This window comes from Remersonia thermophila, chromosome 4 (genome assembly GCF_042764415.1).
Source record: "Remersonia thermophila strain ATCC 22073 chromosome 4, whole genome shotgun sequence".
NCBI lineage: Eukaryota > Fungi > Ascomycota > Sordariomycetes > Sordariales > Chaetomiaceae > Remersonia > Remersonia thermophila.
Window position 1 is genome coordinate 450,998 of NC_092220.1, and position 24,231 is coordinate 475,228.

Here is a 24,231-nt window from a genome sequence, read left to right on the forward strand (position 1 = left end):
ACGGCGCTCGCCTGGGATCACAATACCACAGGGAGCGGCGGCCTCCCTCCAGAGGACCCTATCCCATGGGACCCGTGGGATCCGGTGTGGGATCCTGAACGGGCGTCATCTGGAGGCGTGCTGATGGATGATCCCATGATGGCCAACCTCCCGCGGCCCCAGGCCGCGGCTCTGCAGCAGCCTGTTGGTCAAGAGGCCGCCCGTCAAGAGACGTCCGGCCCGGGCGGTGCGCTGGCTGGCAAACGGGCTCTCACGACAGCCGCGAAGAGCCAAGGGAATGGGCGTGCCCGAGCTTTCAGCGCGCCTCCCGCTCCCGGCATGACGCAGGACAGCGCGGGCCTCGTGAAAACGGAGAGGGTTCCCCGCGGGGTCCGACAACCCCCCGAGAGAATCATCCCAGACATCTCGCTCGTGCCCCCGCCGCAGGTGCGCCAGTTCGACCCGAGGCTGGCCGCCGAAGCCCAAGAGCTGCTGAGCCGGAGCCGCAGCGTCCTGGTTCCCGATCCACCGCGCCGCGCAGCCCCTGCCCAGAGCCGCCGGCGTGCTGTTGCGTTTGTCGACGCGGAGTGGGACGACGAGTCGAACGAGGATGGTTCTGACGAGGACCCGATGACCGGGCTTCCCGTGCGCGACGATGATAGCGATGAAAGCTTCACCATCGGGCCCTCTCGTGCTCAAGCGAGACGGTCCATGTCTCGCTCCAGGCCTGCCGGAAGGCCCCGGGGTTCTGGAGCGCATCGGCGCTCGTCTGGCGCTGAGCCCGTCTTCACGGGTCCCGCGGCTGCGACGGCGCCTGGAAGCCTGGGCCAGCCGAAGAAGCGCGGCCCGGGGCGTCCCAAAAAGCAGTCCCTCCCGCAGGCACAGGCTCAACCCCAGGCTGCCCAGCAAGAGACCCCGGGCTTCGCGCAGGTATCCCAGCCTACGGATACACCCTCGTCGCGGCGCAGGAGGAAGACCAGGGGAGACGTGGAAGCGACCGAGACTCCCAAGGCCCCTAGGGGGTATAGAAAGCGCAAGGCTCCTCCTGATGACGCCAACGAGATCGAGGGCCACGACGGCAGGCCACGAAAGCACAAGCGTCATGACAGCCCTGCCTTCGATCCCAACGTCCTCCTCCACTCCACCGAAGGCCGTTCGATGACCCGGACCGAGTTCCTCCAGGCGTTCGATTCCAAGGAGCGCAAGTACTTGCCCGGCGGGCGTTTGGGAGGCGGCCAGTACATCATCGTGGCTACGGGAGAGACCTGGACCTTTGAGACCCTGGGTCAGAAGCGCTCAAACGCTCCGCAGGAGGCGAGGACCTTGAAGGCCCAGCAGCCGGTGGCTGACACACCCGCCGGAACCATGTCCAGCCCGACGGCCCAGAAGGAAGCGTCCGAGGCAGGCCAGCAAACGCCCTCCGGGCCGCCTCAGCCGCTTCTCCGGTCCGCATCAACGTCAACCCCTCGCGCGCGCGGCTCCGGCGCCAGCCTCCCGCGCACCCCGTCCCAGCCGACCGCCACTAGGATCCGCCTCACCGTGCCCAACTCCGGCAGCTCCCCCGCCGCCCCGACGCCGACCCCTCGGCGCATCCGAATCGCCGTCTCAACCCCCAAGACCGACGACGGCAAGCCCAAGGGCATCCGCGACCGGGTCCGGGAGCGGGTGCAGGAGCTCGACGCGCGGTGCCGGCGCTTCCACGTCAAGACCCGCGACAAGTTCCGCACGCACAAGGCGTTCCTCGAGTACGCCGAGGGGATGCGGGACCTGCTGTTCCCGGAGCAGGCGTCGCCGCTCGCGGGGGCGGCCGCCCGGCCGGCTGCGCCTGCGCCTGCGCCTGCGCCGGTGGAGGGGTTTGCCGAGATTCGGGAGAGGGCCGAGAGGAAGAAGCGCGAAGCGGGCGCGGCGAAGGATGCTGGTCGGGATGCGGAAGAGAAAGCGGCCGAGGACCAGGCGAAGGATTAAGATTGGAAGCTAGAAAGAGATGGACGAGGACGAGGATGCTGAGAGGATCGACATGGCGGTCCCCCCAGCGTGGAGAGGAAGGGGAACAGCCGAGGGGCTCGGGAGGGTTTGGTGTGAGTCTGGGAGCCACGAAACCAAAGGTCCAGGAGGGTACCAGGAAGCAAGACTCACGAGTATAGCTCCCTCCTCCTTCGCGCATTGTCGATGGTATTGTGTGTCATGGCGGAGGTGAGGGGGGTTTGGTTGACAAGCCACGCTGAAAGGGGGCGCCACGGAATCAGGAAAAGGGAACGGGAACCCGGTAATTTATTGAGGGGGCAGAGTATAGAAAGCCTGAGGGCAAGTTGTCTTGTTTGATAGTTATTTTGTTCAATGTGATGTGTACATCATGAAGCATGGTAAAGATCGAGGATCTTTCTGGGGGGAGAGGTCAACATGGGAGACTCCCAAGAGTGGGGTGGTACAGGGAGAAAGCCCATAAACTCTCAGGGTTGGTATATAGCACATGACTACCCGCCTATATACCTGCAATGAGGAGGAAGAACTCTATCCCCGATATGCCGTTCGTGATGATGAGGGGGGCGGTGTTGATGTGAAGATGAGCCTGACCAAGTACTATAGGCCGTGGGTTAGGGTTGGAAGGGGTTGGGTGAACAGCCAAGGACGCCCAGGGTTATCCGTCAGGGTTGACTCAGGGTTGACCGCCAGGGTTGGCCGCCAGGGTTGGCCGCCAGGGTTAGCCGGGAGGACCAGGGCATCGCCGCTGGCTCCGGGCCTCCGGCCGTCGTCATCATCATCATCATCGACCGTCAACACCGCCAACCCAACGCCGTCTCGAGCCGTACCACCGCCCAGAACCCACGGCTCGCACCTTATATCCTTGATCTCAGCCCGGAATCCTGCAGCATCACGCAATCCCGTCCGTCCTCGGCTCTCTCTGATTTACTCGCTCGCCATCTTCCCTCCCCCTCTCCCCCCCCCCTTGATCCCCTGATCCCGACTACCTCCCGCATCCTTAACCGACTCTCTCTCTCTCTCACTCCCCTTCGCTCCGCCGCCATGGCGCCACGAATCGAAGCCCAAGAAATCGAGACATACTGGAACATCTTTTCTGCCCGCACCAATGGCGGCCAGTACCTAACCGGCGAGCAGGCGGCGCCGGTGCTCAAGAACAGCGGGCTCCGCGACGACCAGCTGGAGCGGGTGTGGGATCTTGCCGACGTTGACAACGATGGCAACCTCGACTTTGAGGAGTTTTGCGTCGCCATGCGCCTCATCTTTGATTTGCTCAACGGCGAGTACACGGACGTGCCCGCGACCCTGCCCGACTGGCTGGTCCCCGAGTCCAAGGCCCACCTCGTCCAGGCCACGCGCGCCCTGACGGGCAAGGCGGTGCAGTTTGAGCGGGTCGAGGTGGACGACGACGACGACGGGCCGGGTCTCAAGGACGGCTTCGATTGGTACATGAGCCCCGCCGACAAGGCCAAGTACGAGCAGATCTACCAAGAGGCGCGCGACATGCGCGGCGAGGTAGCCTGTATGTCCTCCACCGCTTCCCCTTCTCCCTTGGCCGCTCACCGCCGCCCCACGCTAACCCCCTCCGCCCGCCCTCAGTCTCCGCCCTCCAAGACCTCTACGACTCCCTCGACGTGCCCGACACCGACGTGCGGTCCGCCTGGAACCTCATCAACCCCTCGGCGGCGTCGTCGATCAACAAGGACGCCTGCCTTGCCTTCCTGCACATCCTCAACAACCGGCACGAAGGGTACCGGATCCCGCGGACGGTGCCGGCCTCGCTGCGCGCCAGCTTCGAGCGCAACCAGATCGACTACCGGGTCGACAACGCGGCGGCGGCGGCCAAATCCCGCTGGGCGACGCGGCCCGACGACGAGACGTCGACGGGCCGCAAGGCCAAGTTTGGCGACCAGTACCTGACGCGGCTGGGGCGCGGCGGGTTCAAGAGCGCCGGCACCGACTTTAGCAACAGCGCGGCGTCGGACGCCGAGTGGGAGGAGGTGCGGCTCAAGAAGCAGCTCGCCGAGCTCGACGACAAGATCGCCAAGGTGGAGGCGGCGGCCGAGCGGCGCCGGGGCGGGGGCAAGCGCGAGTCCAAGCCGGCGCTCGTCCGGCGGGAGCTGGAGCAGCTGCTCGACTACAAGCGCAAGCAGCTGCGCGACCTCGAGGAGGGCGCGGGGATGGCCAAGTCGGGGGGCAGCCTGCGGGGCGTGTCGGACGATCTGCAGGCGGTGCGCGAGCAGGTCGAGGGCCTGGAGGCGCATCTGCGGTCGCGGCAGGAGGTGCTGGAGCAGCTACGGAGGGAAATCGACGACGAGAAGGCGTCAAGATGAGGAGGAGTAAGAGGAGGAGGGGAATCTAGATCATCACGACGACGACGACGACGACGACGACGACGACGATGATGATGATGGTGATGGTGGGGCTGACTTATTAGACATTAATCAAGAGACTACGCATGCTGGGACGCTCTGCTAGGTACACCCGCTGTCCATCCCGCTCTTTGGCTCCGTCGTCGTGCTTAAAACCAGGCGCGGTCTTCCGTCACGCTCCCGTCGATGTACTTTTTCATGTTTCGCATCCCCAGGTCCCGGCTCTTCTTGCGCCGCACGAGGAACCTCGGCAGCGGGTACCGGCCGTTGATGTGGCCCACGCCGCCGCGCGGGCCGATGGCGCACGCGAACACGTCCCATCGGTCCTTTTCCCACGGCGCCGGGTCCTGGCCGTCCAGCGCGGCCAGCACGTTGCGCGCGACGGCGTTGGCCTGGCTCCTGGTCGCCCGGTAGCTCGCGCGCGGCCGGCTGATGACGTCGCCGCAGGCCCACGCGTCCGCCGTCCCGTGGACGCGCAGGAACCGGTCCACCTTGACGGGCCGCGGGTCGAAGAGGCCGCCCTCCGCCAGGCGCTCCTCGGGGAGGAAGTCCGTGTTGGGCTCGAGGCCCGTCGTGGGCAAGTACAGGTCCGTCTGCCACACCTCGTCCGAGTCGTTCAGCACGAGGTGCCACCTGTTCCGGACCTCCTCGGGCGCGAGGGGCGAGATGGCCATGACCCCCGTGACGCACGTCTTGTAGTGGATGACGACGCCGAGGCGCCGCAGCTCGCGCGCCGCGGCGCGGGCGACCGCGTCGCCGATGCCCAGCCGCTCGCCCCGGCACATGAGGTGGATCTCCTTGTCCCCGCGGCCGCCGTACGCGGCCCCCAGCTCGCCGGCGAGCTCGACCCCCGTGCCGCCGGCGCCGCAGATGGTGATGTGCCTCGCCTCGGCGGCGGCGGCGGCGAACGCCCGCAGGCGCTCGCGAAGATCCTCGGCCGTGCTCACCGCCTTCCACGGCGCGCGCACCACCACGTCGTAGATGAGGCGGGCGCCCGTGGCGATGACGAGCTGGTCGTAGCGGAGCGTCCGGAGGAGGTCGGCGCCGTTGCTGCCGCTGGCGCCGACGGCCACGCTCGCCTTCTTTTCGGCAAAGTCGACGCCGCGCGCCGCCCCGACCACCAGCTCCCACGCGTCCTCGGGGTACCGGATGAGGGCCGCCCGGATGGGAACCAGCAGCCTGTCGGGGTCGAGCCGGCCGGCGATGACCCGCGGGGATGCGAGGTTCCAGTAAAAGTGGGAATTCTGAGCCGGCCGTGAGCACCTAGGGTAGGATAGGGAGCCAGGGGAGACGGATGGCCCGACGGTACCTTAGACACCACAATGACCTTGACGTTGATGGCCTTCTTGAGGAGGAAGTGGGCGACATGCAGGCCGGCAAACGAGCCGCCGAGGATGACAACCGTCGGTCGGTTCGCATCGTTTGGTTCGTGCATCCTAGGGCCGTAGGGGTGCGTAGGGAGGTGAGCCGTTGTAACGATATGCTACCTAGGAGTAATAGTACCTGAGGTATGGAGGATGCGTGTAAGAGCGTCATCCCCCACGCAACGCACCATGCCGATCGTTGAAACGACGTGCAGGAAACCGATTTCGGTTCTCATCTATCTCCATGGCCCTTCTTTCTGGCTTGCTGGGCCAGGGAGGAAATGTCTACTGCATATTAAGCCCTGTGCTGGATCGTGCCCGGTCCCGATTCCCATCTGCCCGGAGTCCGCCGGACACAAGCGGCAGCTGCTCCAGGAACATCTCTGTAGATCCTTGCTCCATGGGAAGCACATGGGCCTTTGGATCGTTCTCCCTTCCCTCCCTAGGTACCTCAAGGCTGTGTGACAGCAGCCGGGGAGCAAGACGGTAACCTATGGCAGACCGCTGTTGCACTACGCTTGGCGGAAGCTCTCTCGTGATCACGCTCTGCAGCGGACAAGGCAGGGCCGCCTCCTCATGCAAGATGCAGGTCGGTCGACAGGCAACGACAGTCGCCAGCGTTGATTTTTTTTTTTTTTTAATGGACAGCAGGCAGTTCAGAAATCCCCCTTCCATGCCGCCGTGGCCTGTGAAGTGCTCAAGGCAGGTAGCAAACCTGAACGTCCAAGTTGGGTGTGATTTGGTTCTTTGTCAGGTGAGTGAGTATTGTACCTTTGGTAATCCCATCCGTACGGAGCACAGTCTGTTTCGGAGGAAAGGGCCAGGGCCGTCGAGCCACTATGTAACTACCTAGGTACCTACTATGTACTATAGGCAGGGCAGTGTCGGGTCGGCGGGCTTGGTTCATGCCTTTGTAAGGCCACTCGGTGCTTCGTCGGGTGGCATTCTTTCCTTGCCGAACGGGGGAATCTGTGGTACGAGGTAATACAAGTAACTACCTAGTTACATACTAGGAGCAGTTAGGCCCAACGGAGCCAAGTGCGTTTGTTTGCAGGGTGGACCCCCGCGGACGGTGGAGACCCTGCCCGCGATCACAAGCGCCTGCCCTCCTCCTGACCGCCAGGGGCCGCGGAGCCCCGCGCCTGACGGGTTCGCGTACCTTACCCCGCCAACTCTCAACAATCCGAACCTTGGACTCTCCATCCCCAACGCAAAAAGAATATAAACAGTCCTTGAAGACCCCCCAAGTCGTGGACCCTCCAGAACAACAATCCGCTTTCGCTCAGCTCCACCAACCAACACCACCAACCAACACCACCCGCCATGTCTGCCCCTCAGAGCGACGCCTTCAAGCAGGCTGTCATCGACAGCAAGAAGCTGACGAGCAAGCCGTCCAACGAGGACCTGCTCGAGATCTACGGTGCGTCGAATCTTGCTGTGCGAACGAACGGGTCGGTTTCCTTTGCCCCTCCAGAAGCTAACCACAGCACAACCTCGCAGGCCTCTACAAGGTCGCCACCGGCGAGGACTTCAGCAAGGCTCCCGCCCCCGGCATGTTTGACCTCAAGGCAAGTTGAAGCAGCCACCCCACGCCACCCAGAGCTCCCTCCCCGTGCAGTGAAGACGGCAACAAGGCTCTCGAAGGCATCCATGGGTTGGAGGAGAGGAGGAGAAGGAAGAAATACGTCATTAGCTGCTGCTGCTAACACACACCAGGGCAAGGCCAAGTACAACGCGTGGAAGAAGGTTGTCGAGGACGGCATCACGGCCGAGCAGGCGCAGGAGAAGTACGTGGCCAAGATCGCCGAGATGAAGGACAAGTACGGCTACGACGCCAACAAGGAGCCCGAGGCTGTTGGTGGGCAATAAATGATGACCCAGGGCTGGAAGAAGAGGGGGCCGGCATTGGGAGCTGCGTGAGCACCCCAGCGGGCTAGCCGCCCGGTTGACGCAAATGAACCATCATGCCATCCATAGCATTAGGCAAGCCAATTGTTCTTTTTTGGGGTTCCATGCGCGCCATCCCGTCTGGGTATCGTGAATCTCTCTCTCTCCCTTTCCCTCTTTTGTCTAGACGTTCCAAACCTGCCCCATCCAGTCCGGCTCGTGGTGGCTCATGGTCGCCACCCACGGCACCTCCGTCTTGCCATACGGCCGCAGCGGCAAGCTGTACGGCATGCGCAGCGCCACGACGGCCGCCTTGTTCTCGCCCCCGTCAGCCTCATGCTCGTCCTCTGCCTTTTCGTCGGGCCAGTCCGTCTGGAACGTCGGCCGCATCGTGGCCCCCTCGCCGTACAAGCCCGGCCACACCAGGACGCCGATCTCGTACGATGCCACGCGCACCTCGCCCGCCGACGTCACCGCCTCGCCCCACGCCTGTTTGGAAAGGTTGGCGGACGTGAGGAGCGCCCAGTCGATGGTGCGAGGGGCGCCGCTCCCGCCGTTGTCTTGTCCGGCGAAGCGGATGTACGTCTTGATGTGCGGCGCGGCGCGGCGCCGGCCCGCGTCGAGCTCCTTGGCGTCGTGGCTGACCCCTCCCGCGCTCGCGCTGCCGCCAGCGACGGTGCCGTCGTCGGACAAACCGGAATCGTTGGCCCAGTGGCAGAAGAGGGGTCGCAGGTAGGCAAGCTGCCGGGCCTGCTGCGGCGAGGAGATCTTGGTGTGGATCGACCCGCCCGAGGTGTAGCCGTCGAGAGAGCGGCGGATCTCGTCGGCCGTGGGGAAGATGACTTTTAAGGTGGGTTTTGGTTGGGCTTGGGCTTGGGGTTGTGGTGGTTGTTGTTGTTGAGGAGGAGGAGGAGGAGGAGACGTCGAGGACCCGTTGGGCGCCGTTCCGGACGGCCCACGTCCCTTGGCGAGGGCGTTGAAGAACGTGCCCCGCAGCCAGGCGTCCGTCGGGCCGAGCGTCGCGATGGACGAGACCTGGATGGCGATCTCGGCCGGGCCCGGCGACACGGGGACCGACCGCAGGGCCTGCTCCAGGGCCGGCCACCCGAAAAGCCCGGCTGCGTCTTCCAGGTGGTGCCGTCCGGGGACGCTGGCCACGAGCGCGCCGCGCACCGCCGAGAAGTCGTAGCGCACCAGCCGGTCGGCGAGCGCCTTGCAGGTGGGCCGGCGGGCGTCGTAGGAGCGCAGGTAGCGCAGCAGGTCGGCCTTGAAGCGCTCCCCGCTGCCCATCTCGGCGTCGGCGCTTCCCTCTCGCCCCCCGGCCGCCGACGGGAGAAGGGGCATCCTGGGCGAGACCCAGGCCGCCTGCGTCATGTTGGTCCAGTCGCGCAGGATCATGTTGGCCGTGTGGATGACGACCTGGGCCGTGTCGTCGTGACGGAACAGGACCATCATCTTGGAGTGGTGCGTGCCAAACATCTCGGGCATGAAGGCCGCGTGCAGCGTCACGTTGGCATGGCGAGATGCCGCGTCCTGGAGGAGGAGGGGGGGGGGGGGCACGCCCACGCCCGCGTCAGGACATCGGCCCCAAGATTTGCAGAATGCACAGTCCCATGGTAGGTATCACATGACGCCTACCTGGAGGGCCAGCCGGCTGGGATCCTCGCGCTTCCAGAAGCCGTGGACGATGTGCACCTTGACCAGGCGCCGCACGTCCTCGTCCAAGGCGGCCAGGAGGAAGTCAATGTCATGCAGGTAATTGAACTGCCAGCACTCGGAGATGAGCGGGTCGCCGAGGAGGTCCTTGAGAGCGATGCAGTCTCGGTTCAGGGCCGGGGGTAGATCGCGGATCCTGGTGAGCTTGAAGGGCGACGGGAAGCGTGCGGCCGCGGCCGGCTTCTCCCCCTCGACGACCGGGGCCTGCTGGGGAGCCGGCTCCGGATCGGCGAGTCGCCGTCGTTTGAGCGGCGGACTGACGGGGTGGGAGAGCGAGGCCGGCGTTGGCCGATCCTCCGGCGGGTCTGGACGTTTCGAGTCCATTCAGGTTCGGATAGCTACCTACCTGATGAGGTATTCAGGTATATATTACAATGAGAAGCGAATTGTGCACAAGTGAGTAGAGAGGAGTTGGGGAGGGGGGGGACAGGAAATAGGTGCTGTAAGGTACTGGTCGGGACGTACTACAGGTAGCTAGCAGCAATGATAAAGTAAGTAACTCAGGTAGGTAGGTAACTACTGTACAATACTGGACAGTATCACCCAAGTCAGGTACTATAGGTAGGTACCTATGTAGGTAGGTCAGGTACCTATCTAGGTATGGACGGGAGAGTGACTGGACTTACGTACAAGGAATCCCCCCAAGCACTTGCCTGCCAGCTGCCTACCAAAAGTGGAGCCCCCATGCAGCGAAACGGCAACACGTGGGGCACAGCTGCTAGGGGGTCCGGTGGCGCAAGTGGACCCGGGCCCAGACCCTTAGGCCCCCCAACCCTGGACGGAACCCGACTGGACTGGACCGTGTCGCCGAAATCTTGGCCACGCAACAGGGGCATCTCCTAAATGCTGGAAATGCTGGGCCAGACTCCTCTGAAACCATCCAAACATTCTTCAGCGAACTACGACATCCTCCTCCCTCCCCCCGCGTCCTCCTCCGCGACGATCAACGTACAACCACCACCGTGCAACGCCGCGGCTGAACCAGCTCGGCTCCCATAGCACCCCGTAGCCACCGTCCGCGAACCGAATCGTTGCTCCCGAGCCCGTCCTGACCGCTCGAGCCGCTTGCACGCACCCAGCACCACCGCCCGCCCCGATGCCTTGCTAAGAGCCGGCACCTCGCAAACTCAAGACTCGGTCACCCCAACCCGTTCCCGCCCAGCCGGCGGCGAGCTCGCTTGCACGACTGACCCGGTGCGCCCCAGACCTGTCGCCACAATGCGGTGGTGGTCCGGTCTAGCATTGCTCTTGGGCTCGGCCGCCTGGGCCGTCGCCGAGTCCGACGAGGAGACGCGCGAGGCCACCTACTTCAACGGCATCAAGGTCCCGCCCATGCTCGAGCTGACGCCCGAAAACTGGGACAAGGAGTTCAAGGCGTCCAAGTACATGGTCGTCAAGCATTACAGGTAACGTCGCCTTATCCCGCCGCCTTGGATGCCGTATGCTGACCAACCCAACCCCCCCAGCCCCTACTGCCCTCACTGCATCGACTTCGCTCCGACCTTCCAGACCCTCTACGAGTTCTACTACACGTCGTCTCCCGGCGGCTCCCCGCCCAAGGATGCCGACTTCACCAGCTTTTACGGCCTTCGCTTCGCCGACCTCAACTGCGTCGCCTACAACGACCTCTGCTCGCGCAACAAGGTGCAAGCCTACCCAACCGTCATCATCTACGAGGACGGCGAGCCCGTCGTTACGTTCAAGGGCAGCAAGAACATCAACGTTTTGAGCAGCGCGATCGAGGACGTCCTCAACAAGGCCAAGCCGGGCACGAGGCCGGCCAAGATCAACCTCCCGAAGCCGGGTGACAAGTCGGCGCCCGACGCCGCCGCCGCCGCCGCCGACGCCGAGGAAGCCGCCGGCGCAAAGACGCCCGAGCCGGGATCCAAGACCCCGGCCAAGAACGAGATCCCTCCGGCCCCCAAGGGCCCGCCCAAGAACGCGGCCGCCGTCGACGCCAACCCCCCCGCGCTCGGCACCATGGCCGCCCCGTCGAAGGAGACGGGCGTCGCCAAGTACGTGACGTACGAGTTCGTGCCGCCCGTGGCCCCCCAGAAGAAGCTGGCCCCCAAGACGTCGCCCAACCCGACGGGCCAGTCGGTGCCGCTGACGGCCGAAATGTTCAACGCCCGCGTCGCCAAGACGCGCGAGTCGTGGTTCATCAAGTTCTACGCGCCCTGGTGCCACCACTGCCAAAAGCTGGCCCCCAACTGGGAGCAGCTGGGCAAGGAGACCAAGGGCCGCCTCAACATCGGCGAGATCAACTGCGAGGCCGAGAAGAAGCTCTGCAAGGACCTCGAGATCCGGGGCTACCCGACCATGCTCTTCTTCCGCGGCAGCGACCGCGTCGAGTACCAGGGCCTGCGCGGCCTCGGCGACCTCAAGCGCTACGCCGACCACGCCGCCGAGATCGCCCAGGGCGTCCAGGACGTCGACGCCGACGAGTTCAAGGCCCTCGAGGAGAAGGAGGACGTCATCTTCCTGTACCTGTACGACCACGCCGCCACGACCGAGGACTTCAACGCCCTCGAGCGCCTCCCCCTCGAGCTCATCGGCCGCGCCCGCCTCGTCAAGTCGCACGACGTGCGCCTGTACGAGCGCTTCAAAATCTGGACCTGGCCCCGCCTGCTCGTCTCGCGCGAGGGCCGCCCCACCTACTACACGCCCTCGACGCCGCGCGAGATGCGCGACATCAACATGCTGCGCAACTGGATGCGCCGCGTCTGGCTGCCGCTGGTCCCCGAGCTCACGGCCGCCAACGCCCGCGAGATCATGGACGGCCGCACCGTGGTCCTGGGCGTGCTGAACCGCGCCGACGAGGACGCCTTCAGCACGGCCATCCGCGAGATGAAGAGCGCCGCCAACGAGTGGATGGACAAGCAGATCCAGCTGTTCCAGCTCGAGCGGCAGGAGCTTCGCGACGCCAAGCAGCTGCGCATCGAGGAGGCCCGGGATCGCGGCGACGAGCGCGCCCTCAGGAACGCAAGAAACATTCGCATCAACCTGAACCTGTCGGATCGCAAGGAGGTCATCTTTGCGTGGGTCGACGGCGCCTTTTGGCAGCGCTGGCTGCGTTCCACCTACGGCGTCGACATCAAGGACGGCGAGCGTGTGATTATCAATGACGAAGATGTACGTTTCCCTGACTCCTGACTCAGTCTCTCTTCCCCCCCCCCCCCCCCATTTTTCTTATTCCTCCACCTTTTTTTCTTCTCCCTTTGGGGCTCCAACAGCTAACCTATCTCACCTCACCTCGGACAGAACCGGCGCTACTGGGACCAGACGAGCACCGGCAACCCCATCGTGCCCTCGCGCACCTCCATCCTCGAGACGCTGACCAAGGTCACGGCCAACCCGCCCAAGCTCAAGCCCAAGCTCACCATCGGCTTCTTCTCCAAGATCGTCTTCGACATCCGCACCACCTTCCGCGACCACCCGTACCTCAGCTCCGGGTGCGTCCTCGGCATCGCCTTCGGCTGCCTGTCGCTCCTCCGCGGCCGCATCCGTCGCCCGCGCGGCGTGTTCCGGCTCGGCGAGGCGGCCGCTGCCGTCCGGGAGGCCAAGGCGCCGCTCTTGGGGCTGGGGAACATGAGCAAGGCGGATTGATAAGTCTTTTTTTTTTTATTTGTTTGTTTGTCTGTTTGGTTGGGTTGGGTTGGGTTTTGGTTTTGGTTTTGGTTTTGGTTGGGTTGGGCTCGGGAGGTGAGAAAAGGTGGTGATGCAGGGCAGTGTTCTGGTTCTGCATCCGGTACCTCGCGTAGGTACCTACACCTTCCTACCCACCTCCCTGCCTACCGACCTGCCTACCTACCTACCTACAAAGGTCGAGTCGACGCGTATCTGGAACTGGGCTTTGTCGTCAGCTGGCTGGCTGGCTTTGTTGCATACATAATAGAGAGGATGGATGGATGGGCCGGTGTGAAGGATGGCACAAGAAGGGAGGAAGGGGGTCTTGTTTTGTAGGTTGGCTATGGTATGTTTGCGTGTCTGTGTGTAGAATGGGGTTGGGTTATTGGATAATGTTTCTGTGCCACGATCCCCCCCCCTTACCCCGCTGTCGTGTTACGTGAGATGGACCAAGTGGAAGGGAACTTGAACAAGACGTGCGCGCCAGGTGAGCTGCGTTTTACACCGTAGGTGGGGAGGGGGAGGGGGTTGCCTTGATCCGAGATTCAACGCACCCATGGATGTGCGCTTGAGGCCTAGGTACATACCTATACTATAGTGCTTGGTGTACGTCTATGCAGTAGCGTTCCCGCCGGGCTCGTGGCCGACTGAGACATGGTAACAAGCGTGATTGGGCCGGCTGTTGCCGGACATCCAGACATACATACCGGTGCTGCAGCGACATCGTCGTCTGCGGTGGCTTGCTCGTTGGGTGCGTGTTGGGGATGAGACGGGGGGAAGAGGGGGGCATGATCGACCCTCGTGTACATGGTTGTACAGACCAAATTAACCCCATGGTATTTCCATTCTCTTTTGATCACACCGGCGGGGGTGATCACCCGGAAGCACGTTGGAAGCTGCCCGCCTTCCCTGGCGGGGGACGAGTTTTTCAGCCCCGCGCGCGGCTGCCGCCGCAACCGCAGCTTATTCGCCAATGGATGGCTCATGGATCAATCGACGTCGCTCATGGGATCCTAACGACGGTGGGATCGGCTGTTGATCCCAAAGGGAGAGGAGGGTGCCAGAAGAGGGGCATCAGCTGGTTTGATCAGGTGGACGACGACGATGACGACGCCTTGTGCGAGTGATGGCAAAGGGGGCCAGGATCCAGCAGCGCTCTTCCATTTTCTGTACGTGTGTGACCGGCCGATGTGGAAACGAAACCAGCATGGCCGTCTCGGTCAGTCCCCGAACCGGAAGCGTGAGCTTCGACCATCTAGGTAGCAAAAGTCCCCGGGCTATCGCAGTCCCTATCCCCCAACGCCCGACGGAGAGAACAAGAGGCAACAAAGCATGTAGGAATGGATCGGACGATGCCAAGACGTCACGCGCAACCTCGGCAGCCTGCCTTGCGTCGCTATGAACCTGCCTGGGGCGCTGGTAAGAACTCCTTGTAGAAAAACGTCTCGCCCTTCTTCTTGCCGGTGGGCAGGGCGCGGCTGAAGTGCGGCACCTTGCCGATCTCGACGTAGCCAAGCTTCTTGAAGACGGTCTCGGCGACGCTGTCCGTCTCGGCGTTGACGAGCTGGGAGGGGAGAGGGTCAGCCCTTGGTTGCGGAGCGACGTCGGGGATTCCTTGTCGTGGATCATCCTCACCAGCAGCGACCGTCCTCTCTTGGCAGCCTCGTACTCGAGGGCAGCCACCAAGGCGCGGGCGCCGCCTTGCCTCCGGTGGCGGCGGTCGACCAGGACGGTGTCGATGCGGCCGCGGAACGAGCCCGTCTCCGACTCGGACAGCTTCAGCATGGCAAGGCCGCGCAGGTCCGTGCCCAGAGGCTTCTTGGCGGCGGCGGCCGAGCTCGACGAGATGCTGATCCCGCTCCCGGGAGTCGCCGGTGGTGTCGGGGTCGCCTCCGACGGCGGGGCCAGCAGGAGCACGATGATGCGGGTTCCGCAGTTGGCCTCGGCGATGCGCTCGCGCCACCAGGGCAGCAGCTTCTCGTTTGTCAGGGGCGGCAAAAAGGGACCGACCATGCCGTCGAGCGAGATGCAAGAGGCGTGGAGGGCGGCCATGTAAGGAACCAGGTGGCCGTGCTGGTCCTGCGAGTAGAGGTACGTCATGGACGTCATGGTGCCGGGGCGGGAGGGAAGAAGAAGAGCTTGGGAGGATGCTGAGGGAGAGAGAGAGAGAGAGAGAGAAAGAGAGAGGAGAGAGGTATCGCAACGGCTCGCTTCAGAATCTATCCTGAAGTTTTCAACAGTTCATGACCGCTTTTCCCACCATCAGTTCCTTCAATTCATCACTCCTGTCACTCCCCCTGTCCTCAACCTCCCATCTGGGGGGTTTCGGCTGTTCCTCGTCTCGGTCACGACGCGTCGGGTGCGCGGGGGGGACAGACCTAGGTCAGCCAATTGCGTGGGATGGCGGCTAGCCCGGCTCAAGAAGGTGAAAATGTCTCAAGGCGGGAGGGAAGTGCAAGAAATTTGCTTTTTTTGTACTTGACGGACCCAGCCTGGCGGGAGGAAAATGGGGGTCCGCCAGCGTGGGAGAGCAGCAAAATCCGGGTGTGGTGGACGGATGGGGGGGTGCCGAGTTGGTCGCATGGCACCTCTGGCATGATACCCTGTGAAGTGAGCGGGATCACCAACACCGGACGCGGCCAGGCGAGGTGCATCCGTCTTGTATGGCGCGCGGGGGGCATTCAAGCCCAGGTATGTAGACGATGCAGGGACGGAATCCAGGCACCGTCGTTTTGAGGTTGATGAGCCGGATGCACGACGTCACCCTTGTCGGCTCACCGGTCGGACGGTCGGTCGCTGGCAGGGTTGCAAGCCGGTGGCGTGGGACGGATCGGGAGATGGGAGATGGTAGTTTCCCATGAAATGGAGGGGAGGGGACGGAAGGTTCCAATTTCGGTGGATCCCCGGATCCCCATCACCCATGAAACGGCATGTTCACTCACATGTTCACTCAGGGCGGCTGCCTGTCAGGTAACCACCTCAACCTACCTAGGTACTGGTAGTTACTGCCTCGCTCAGGTACCTACCTACCTTCCAGGTTGCAAGTTCAGGTACCTAGGTAGGTAGGTATGCCTGGTCCACGAGCTAAGATGGGTACTCTGTACCTGCCTTGCCTACCGTAGGTACCACGTACCTCCTGCAGGTGCCTGACGGTCAGGTCCCGTCGTTCCTGGCTTCCAACCTCCACCGGGGGGAAGAGCATGCCAGCGGCTACAGGCGGGCTGGTGGTGACAGGAAGGTGTTCAGCGCTACCTACCTTACCCAACATTCATTGCAAGGTTGACATCAAGGCAGCCGCCCGCTACGATGCAGCCATGGACCCGACACCGGAGGCTCGGCTTCCCAAGGTAAAGGTACAATAGGTACCTACCAGGTAGGTAGGTACCCGAGTGCTAGACGTACGATTCCTCTCGGATAATAACTCCCGTCCTTTTCACATTCACTGTTGTCTTTTCGCCAGTCAGGTCACCTCAGTTAGCTCGCCACAGAACGTCATAAGACGACCTAAGCCAGCCTTCCAGGTTCTTGGGTGCTTGTAGTGCATGCCATGTACGGCACAGCGTCCCCATCCACCACACGCATCCCACCGGCTCTGTTTTTTTTTTTGGTTTTTTTGGTTTTTTTTTTATTTACTTATTTATTTATTTTTAAACTTACCGAGTCCAAGTCCCATCCCATGGTTGACGACCCCGGGGCTCACATGGCACGCATCCGGACCGAGACCAGGTACGTCGGAGGGTGGCACGGCGTCAAACGGCCACGAGTCTGCATCGGCAGAGCTGCAGCAGCGAACGCGACGGAGCGGGGGGGGGGGTCGCTGACTGCAGCCGTGAGATCTCACCGTCTGCAACGCTGGCCCCTCTGCTCAGCCCTATCAGCGACGGCCAGCAGCCGACGGCCAAGTCAGAGTCCCAGCACTACCCCACCGCCAGCTCTCCACCGAACCCCCCCAGGAGGCCTCGGCGTCGTTCAGCTGGCGAGCTGATTGGCCGGCATCACCTGCGCGACTCACTCAGCGCTGGGCTAGTGTCTTGTATTGACGTCGGTATCGCTCTGAGCAACGAGGGGGTAGCACACCCGGATCTCAAGAGCCAAACCAAGAGTTTCATCACGAAACTTCCCGGCAGCCTTCTTCCTTCAACTTTTTTCTTGGTTCTTGGGAGTCCTCACGCGACCGCAAACCTGCATTTAACGCGCTCCCCCCCACCTCCCCCTCTCGCCCGCCAACACGTGGAACTTCGCGCCCTCGACTTTCTCTCCCCACCACCCCCCGCCCCTGTGAAGACCCCGCGCCGACACGTGAAACCTCCCCGATCTCCGGTCCGACCCGAGCCAAACCATGTCGTTCCATTCGCTGCTGAGAAAGGCCAAGCACAGCGTTCAGGACTTACTGCCCGGTACCGAAAAGCATTCTCACACGCACCTGGGCCATGACTGCGCGGGAGACCATGAACACTCGCACCGCTACTCGTCCTTTGCGGACCAGTCTTCAGGGAACGTCAAGTGGCACGTCGACGGCGCCTCGTACTTCTGGGCCGTCTCGGTGGCTCTGGAAGGTGTGTGATTGCGATGACCAGGATGCCGTGATGCTGTGTTGCTATGATGCTGCGATGCTGCGATGCCGCAATGCAAGGCTCCTGCCTGGGCCCCGCGCTAACCGCCAACAGAGGCTCGCGAGTACATCTACATCCTGGATTGGTGGTTGAGGTAGGCATGCGCATTCGCGTCCCGCTTGTAGCCGGCACCCCAGCCCGCTAACCCCCAACCGGTGAAGTCCGGAGCTGTACCTGCGTCGGCCCCCGGCCCGTAATGAACAGTACCGCCTCGACTACATGCTCAAGGCCGCTGCCGAGCGGGGCGTCAAGATCTACGTGGTTGTGTACAAGGAGGTGCCTCAGGCCTTGACCCGTAAGCCCCTCCTCTTCCTGCGTTCCCCTGCGACCTGATCACCGCTGACCTGGGTTCCCTAGTGAACTCCAAAGTAGGAGGCTACCCACAAGGCAAGATGGACTGGCTCGTGCGGACCCGGCGCTGACCGCCTTGACACCCCCCCGCAGCATACCAAGCACGCCCTCGAGGCTCTGCACCCCAACATCAAGGTGTTCCGGTATCCGGACCACTACGTTGGCGGCAACAAGATCGTCACCGGTCTCAAGGACCTGGGCTCTGGCATCCAGAACTTTGACTTCAAGAACTTCAGCCTCGCCCGTGCCTCCGAAGATGTTCTCAAGAGCATCTACGGCACCGCAGAGGACGTGGTTCTCTACTTTGCCCATCAGTACGTCGTGTCCCGCGGTGGCGGTGGTGGTGGAGGGGATGGAGGCTGGCTGGACGGTGCTGACGAACGGTAGTGAGAAGCTGTGCCTGATTGACGGAAAGGTTGCGTTCATGGGAGGGTTGGATCTCTGTACGTGGCTGAGCTGATTGATGCTCCGGGAAAGCCTTGCTGACCGCGACAGGCTTTGGACGTTATGACACCAACAGCCACCCCATCGCCGACATTCACCCGGGCAACCTCGACAATGTCATCTTCCCGGGCCAGGACTACAACAACGCGCGCGTCTACGATTTCGAGGAGGTCAACAAGTGGGAGAACAACAAGCGTAAGACACCCCCCCCCCCCCCCCCCCGGGCGTTCTCGTGGTTGTTCTGCTGCTGACCGATCAGTCGACCGCACCAAGAGCTCGCGCATGGGCTGGGCCGACGTGAGCATCAGCCTTTCGGGTCCTATCGTGGAGAGCCTGGCGGCTCACTTCACCCAACGATGGTAGGATCCTGCTTCGTTCCTGCTCTCTCTCTCTCTCTCGGAGCCATGCGTTAACTCGTCCAGGAACTTCATTTTCAACAAAAAGTACAGCACCCGCGACATCGGAAAGTATTGGCTGCTTGAGGCACCGGCCACGTTCCAGCAGCCCGGCCACGATATCGCCGGCCTGTCGATGCGCTTCACCAAGCACGTCAATCGCTTCTTCGGCGAAGAACAAGGCCAAGCCCGGCCGCCGGAGAGCCAGGGGGCCCGGATGCAGCTTACGCGAAGCTGCTGCAAGTGGTCGCTGGGCGTCCACACCGAGCATTCCGTCGCCAACGCCTACATCGCTGCGATCCGGGATGCCAAGCACTTCATCTACATCGAGAACCAGGTGAGTGTGGCGTCATGCCCCCTCGCTCCCCGCCGTCCTGCTAACCCGCCCACAGTTCTTCATCACGGCCACCTCGGACTCGCAGCGGCCGGTCAAGAACAAGATCGGCCGCGCCATTGTCGACCGCATCGTGCGGGCTCACCATTCTCGCGAGCCGTTCCAGATCTTCGTCGTCATGCCCGCCGTGCCTGCGTTCGCAGGCGACCTGCGCTCCGAGGGCGCCATCGGCACGCGCGCCATCATGGAGTTCCAGTACGCGTCCATCAGCCGCGGCAAGCACAGCATCCTCGAGGCCCTGCGCAACTCTGGCGTCAGCGACCCGCACCAGTACATCAACTTTTACAACCTGCGCAACTACGACCGCATCAACACGGCCGCCGCCATGGCGGACGCCGAGCGCGAGAGCGGCGTCCGCTACGAGGACGCGCGGCTCGAGTTTGAGAGCCGCTTCTCGCGCGAGTGCGGCGCTCACGCCCCCGCCGACAGCCAGTACCGCCGCTACCAGGCCGCCGCCTGCCGCCTCTCCGACAAGACGTGGGACAGCATCGCCGCCTGCTACATGCACAACGGGCCCGACCTGCGCAGCCTGCCGTGGACCGGCGAGCCCGAGGCCGAGATCGACGCCTTCGTGTCGGAGCAGCTCTACATCCACAGCAAGGTGCTCATCGCCGACGATCGGGTGGTCATCTGCGGCTCGGCCAACCTGAACGACCGCTCCCAGTGCGGCGACCACGACAGCGAGATCGCGGTCGTTATCGAGGACCCGACCCCGGTGTCCACCACCATGGGCGGCCGTCCCTACACGGCCTCGGCGTTCGCGGCGTCGCTGCGCCGCCTGCTGTTCCGTCGCCACCTCGGCCTTTGGCCGCACGAGCGCCCGGATCAACCCACCCCCAACTGGATGCCCGTCACGCACGCGCCCAACCAGTACGACTGGGGCTCGCCGGCGGACCGGCTGGTGGCGGACCCGACGAGCCGCGAGTTCCTGAACCTCTGGCGCTCCACGGCGCGCAAGAACACCGAGATCTTCTCGCGCGCCTTCCACCCGGTGCCCGACGACAAGGTGCGGACCTGGGAGGACTACGACGCCTTCTTCTCGAAGCACTTTGTCAACCCAGGCGAGCCGCCCGAGAAGGCCAACGAGGCATACCAGCAGGGCAAGGTGGACTACGGGCACGTCGTACGCAGCGAGTTCCCGGGCGGCGTGGCCGAGCTCAAGGAGTGGCTGTCGGGGATCCGGGGCAACCTGGTGGAGATGCCGCTCAAGTTCCTCGTTGACGTGCCGGACCTGGCCGAGGATGGTGTCATGCTGAACAGCCTGACGGATGAGCTTTACACGTAGACGGGCGAAAAGGAGAGAGTGGTGGGGGGTGCTGAGGATAACTTCGTTACGTAGGGTTGGTTGAGCTGTGAGCTGTTCGGCACGTATGCGTAATGCTAGGAGGACGGATTGGTGGTTTTCATGTCGCAAAGAGTTTTTGAGATATGTTGTTGAGTCAGCTGCGTACCTAGATATCGAGTTGGGATGGCTTTGTTTTGGCCTTCATTCAGCCTGTTGTGATTCCGATTCAACATTCCGATGCCAGACAGCCAGCCAGCCAGCCAGCCAGGCCGGAGCAACCCAAGCCCGTTGGTCCGGAGAAAGAAAGCAGGTTCCCTCTATCTCCCGCCCGGAAGACCGGAGGCCGGCGCCGGTCCCGGGGATGAGGAAAAGAGTGGGTCGACGCGCCTCACGAACCAGATCCGTCGGCTCCACTCTGCGGAGACGGACGGTGGACAGGTGCCACCAGCAGAAGCCTGATGGAAACACCGGGCGCCTCGTTGACGAAAAGCCAAAACGGCGCTTGTGTGGGGGGAGGTACTTTGAAGCAAAACGTTTTTACAAAGTACGGTGGACGGTGGTGGCGAACAGATGGGTCGGTTTATCGGATGGTTGTCGGACAGCACTCGCCTCACAACACAAGAAAACACATTTCTTTGTCTGCACATCTACTATACTATAGGGTTTTTTTTTTTTTCTTTTCTTCAGCGCCATGGCCTGTTGCTGTTCTGCCTCTGTTCTGGCCGCCATTTGGTTCATCTGTGCCAACCACCCCCCCCCCCCCCTCTTGGGGGATGATGGTACACGATGAGCGCGCTGTTCTGCTTGGCGGCTTGGCTTTCATTTCGCCAATCGAAGCCCGGCACATTCGACTCAGCGCGGCCCAATCCCCGACCCCCGGGACCTGGCCTAATGCCCTGGCCAACCTGCCGAAAATAGTGAGCCCTTCTGGCGCGCTCTGCACGGTCTGCTAGGAACCGTCACCTGAGAAGCGTGGCGTGCACGGCACATGTCTCACCCGCCGACATAACTGTTTAAGGTACCTACGCAGTATTATAATAAGGAAGGGAACCTACCTGAGTTGCCCAACGTTTGCAAAACGGTTCTGTCCCTAGCGTATGCCCGAATTACCTTGAGAGGTGGATGAGTGGCAAGCAGAGAAGAAGGGCATTGGCAGGCGTAGAAAGAAAAAAAACAAGTTCCCGGTTTTTGCGGCTGTTTGCCCCCTCCCGGCCCAGCGAAGGCCTGGGACTCCCTGAACTGACCAGTTTCTTGGGCGTTCATGCAAGCCGCCCGCCAGCCGACTTATCAGCATGCAGAGTATGTAACGTGACCGACAGGGTTTTTGGCCAGCCAGGGTTTTTGGCCACCCCCTTTTCCCCACCTGCCGGGTCAGCCCACAACACCAAAATCAGGAGTCTCGCGATGACCATGAGCAATACAAACAGGGCAGTTTTGAGGCTATTCGCAATTAAACAGATACATACAAACGCAGAGAAATTAAAAGAAGGCTGGCGGTGAGGAGACAAGCAAAACACACAGTCAATCAGTCAGTCAAATAAGTCAGTGGCTCTGGGCAGCTCTTTCCAAGCGATCTTTGCGATCTTAACTACCCCACGTCTAGATGCACGATGTTCCTTCTCTTTAGCTTCCTCTGCTGCACGTACCTCTCGCTCATACTCCTCCTAGCGATAGTCCTCTACCGTCAAGATTCGAGCCCCCTTGACCTGCCTTTTCTTGCTCTTCTTCCTACCGTTTTTCTGCTTGTCAACGAGCTTGTTGGTCAAAAACTGGAGGGCAAGATTATCAGCTTAGAGGCTTTCGCAAACGGACTTAATGTCAGTAACGTGTTGTTTCACTGGGCTGCCGTACAGCTGAACCAAGTCCCCAAGTAAGCCATCGATCCTGGATGCCAAAGCCCCTGTAACGAAGAACTCTGCCTGGCGACCTTGCGAATCTGTAAGGCGTACTGTTGGAGTTGCTGGGCGCGAGGCAGGGCCATCTCCTGGGCGCGAGGCAGGGCCATCTCCTGGGCGAGGGGCAGGGCGAGGGGCAGGGCGAGGGGCAGGGCCATCTCCTGGGCGCGAGGCAGGGCCATCTCCTGGGCGAGAGGCAGGGTAAGGGGCAGGGCGTTCAGATAGGCATCCTAGAGTAGCGTAGACCTTCTCGGGGTTGAAGGGCAGGAGACCTGCGCTACGCCAACCGCTAGCGATATTCTTCCTCATCGTCTTCCTCGCCTAGGTATAATAGGTGAGGAACTGGGCGTTGGAGACCCTTACGGCGCCAAGGAAAGCGCCTTCGTTGACCAGGCGCCTGTACTCGGTAGCTAGAGGGCTGAAAACGCCTACATCGAGAAGCTGGAGGGCGTAGGTAGCGTAGGGAGGAAGGCACAGGGGCACGATATCGTAGTTGGCGCAAAAGTCGACGAATTTAGGCGAGACATAGCTAGCGTAGCCGTCGAGGATAAGGAGGCGATATTTCGACAGCTTCCGGGGCACGGTATACCGCTCAAAATACTAAACCCACTCCATCGCGATCTCGCAGTCGGTCCAGCCATTCGGGGAGGCGCGAAGAACCGTTTTCGCATCGATAGTTGCATCGTCGGGGACCCAATTTAGCTATACTACCTTGCCTTCGAAGATAATAAATGGTAGAAGAAAGTAGCCATTACCGGAGATATACTCGATCACAGAAACCTACTCCTTATTTCCTGGTTATGCAACGAAGGCTTCTGCATCGCGCCGAGGGATAATAACCCGCTGGCTTGTCCCAACGCCCTTTATACAGCCCTTTTCGTCTATATTATAGATATCGTCGTCGGGTACGTTGTACGCGAGGCGGGCGGTTTAGAATAGCTCGAACCAGTGCTTAACGGTATTGTAGTCGAGGGCATCTTTGCGGGCTTGATCCATCGCGCGAGCCCGCCGGACCTATAAGTCTGGGTAGCGAGAAAGGAAATTGCGATACTATCGCTGGCCGAGGGGGGTTTTATCGCCTTTTGCCCAAAGAAGCTGCGTTGCAAGGTTGCGAATAGCTTGAATAATTATCGGCCAGCCCCAGGCATCAAGCTAATAACAGGCCTTGACTACTGCTTCTTCTTCGGCTAGCGAGAGGCGTTGCTCTTTCGAGTATACGGTTTTTTGCGGCTGGTGCTTGTTGGAACGGCGGTTGGCGAGAGTGTTACGGTTAAGATCGAATAAATAAGCAGCCTAGCGAAGGCTCATCTTTAGATTGACAGCAAATGCCTCGAGCGCGCGTTGAATACGCAGCTCTTTTTCGTCAACACTGTTCGCCATCTTGAAAGGCCTTCTGAGCATCGAAAAGAGGGAAAAACGCACCTTAGAGAGCAGGTTGTTGGTGTTGAACGCTGTTCGCTTGGTTGTGATCGATGTCAGGAGGTGGCTTGCGATAGTCGACTTGGCGGAGCTGCATGTGGCCAAAAACCCTGGCTGGCCAAAAACCCTGTCGGTCACGTTACTGTGTACTGTGAACTAACCTACCGTTCCTAAACGCAGATTGTCTTGGTAAACCCCCGACACGTGCACTCCGCTTCTGCCAAGGCCATACGCTCTCCATACAATATTTGCAGACAACATGGCCATCGGGTCCGCTTCGCCTGGCTGACGCGACTCTCACGTCGATACCCACCAACATCTCTCGCCGTCAGCAAGAAGGGTAAGGAGGTTTCGCTAGGGCAAGAGAACAGGTTTTTAGCAGGCGGTGTGGACTAACAGCATCTCGCTAGAACTGTGTTTCTCTGTTTGGCAACGGCTCAATGCGATACCTCTGTTGAAACGTTCGTCACTCTTGATTGTTTCCGAGGTGGCGGATGACAATGACTGCAA

The 24,231-nt window shown here is 61.8% G+C and overlaps 9 protein-coding genes across 9 annotated transcripts; 5 read left to right on the plus strand and 4 right to left on the minus strand.

Moving 5' to 3' along the window:
• Positions 1-138: 138 nt before the first annotated feature.
• VTJ83DRAFT_4239 (uncharacterized protein) lies at positions 139-1,944 on the plus strand (the record flags this gene model as incomplete). Its single annotated transcript, XM_071010706.1, has 1 exon — positions 139-1,944. The coding sequence occupies one exon, from the start codon at positions 139-141 to the stop codon at positions 1,942-1,944; it is 1,806 nt and encodes a 601-aa protein (XP_070865689.1).
• A 1,059-nt stretch (positions 1,945-3,003) lies between these two features.
• VTJ83DRAFT_4240 (uncharacterized protein) lies at positions 3,004-4,292 on the plus strand (the record flags this gene model as incomplete). Its single annotated transcript, XM_071010708.1, has 2 exons — positions 3,004-3,481; positions 3,559-4,292. 2 exons carry the CDS (start codon positions 3,004-3,006, stop codon positions 4,290-4,292), a joined length of 1,212 nt encoding a protein of 403 aa, XP_070865690.1.
• A 188-nt stretch (positions 4,293-4,480) lies between these two features.
• VTJ83DRAFT_4241 (uncharacterized protein) lies at positions 4,481-5,766 on the minus strand (the record flags this gene model as incomplete). The annotated part of the gene is made up of 2 exons (XM_071010709.1): positions 4,481-5,575; positions 5,641-5,766. The coding sequence occupies 2 exons, from the start codon at positions 5,764-5,766 to the stop codon at positions 4,481-4,483; spliced, it is 1,221 nt and encodes a 406-aa protein (XP_070865691.1).
• Positions 5,767-7,018: 1,252 nt separating this feature from the next.
• Positions 7,019-7,564, plus strand: VTJ83DRAFT_4242 (uncharacterized protein; the record flags this gene model as incomplete). The annotated part of the gene is made up of 3 exons (XM_071010710.1): positions 7,019-7,115; positions 7,196-7,263; positions 7,412-7,564. 3 exons carry the CDS (start codon positions 7,019-7,021, stop codon positions 7,562-7,564), a joined length of 318 nt encoding a protein of 105 aa, XP_070865692.1.
• Positions 7,565-7,765: 201 nt separating this feature from the next.
• On the minus strand, positions 7,766-9,622 carry VTJ83DRAFT_4243 (uncharacterized protein; the record flags this gene model as incomplete). Its single annotated transcript, XM_071010711.1, has 2 exons — positions 7,766-9,115; positions 9,221-9,622. 2 exons carry the CDS (start codon positions 9,620-9,622, stop codon positions 7,766-7,768), a joined length of 1,752 nt encoding a protein of 583 aa, XP_070865693.1.
• An 894-nt stretch (positions 9,623-10,516) lies between these two features.
• VTJ83DRAFT_4244 (uncharacterized protein) lies at positions 10,517-12,904 on the plus strand (the record flags this gene model as incomplete). The annotated part of the gene is made up of 3 exons (XM_071010712.1): positions 10,517-10,704; positions 10,765-12,430; positions 12,560-12,904. 3 exons carry the CDS (start codon positions 10,517-10,519, stop codon positions 12,902-12,904), a joined length of 2,199 nt encoding a protein of 732 aa, XP_070865694.1.
• A 1,417-nt stretch (positions 12,905-14,321) lies between these two features.
• VTJ83DRAFT_4245 (uncharacterized protein) lies at positions 14,322-15,034 on the minus strand (the record flags this gene model as incomplete). The annotated part of the gene is made up of 2 exons (XM_071010713.1): positions 14,322-14,489; positions 14,561-15,034. 2 exons carry the CDS (start codon positions 15,032-15,034, stop codon positions 14,322-14,324), a joined length of 642 nt encoding a protein of 213 aa, XP_070865695.1.
• A 2,230-nt stretch (positions 15,035-17,264) lies between these two features.
• Positions 17,265-20,407, plus strand: VTJ83DRAFT_4246 (uncharacterized protein; the record flags this gene model as incomplete). Its single annotated transcript, XM_071010714.1, has 10 exons — positions 17,265-17,481; positions 17,593-17,632; positions 17,700-17,833; positions 17,896-17,906; positions 17,983-18,203; positions 18,277-18,332; positions 18,385-18,528; positions 18,593-18,692; positions 18,756-19,065; positions 19,121-20,407. 10 exons carry the CDS (start codon positions 17,265-17,267, stop codon positions 20,405-20,407), a joined length of 2,520 nt encoding a protein of 839 aa, XP_070865696.1.
• Positions 20,408-22,071: 1,664 nt separating this feature from the next.
• Positions 22,072-22,484, minus strand: VTJ83DRAFT_4247 (uncharacterized protein; the record flags this gene model as incomplete). The annotated part of the gene is made up of 2 exons (XM_071010715.1): positions 22,072-22,176; positions 22,335-22,484. 2 exons carry the CDS (start codon positions 22,482-22,484, stop codon positions 22,072-22,074), a joined length of 255 nt encoding a protein of 84 aa, XP_070865697.1.
• Between the last annotated feature and the right edge of the window lie 1,747 nt (positions 22,485-24,231).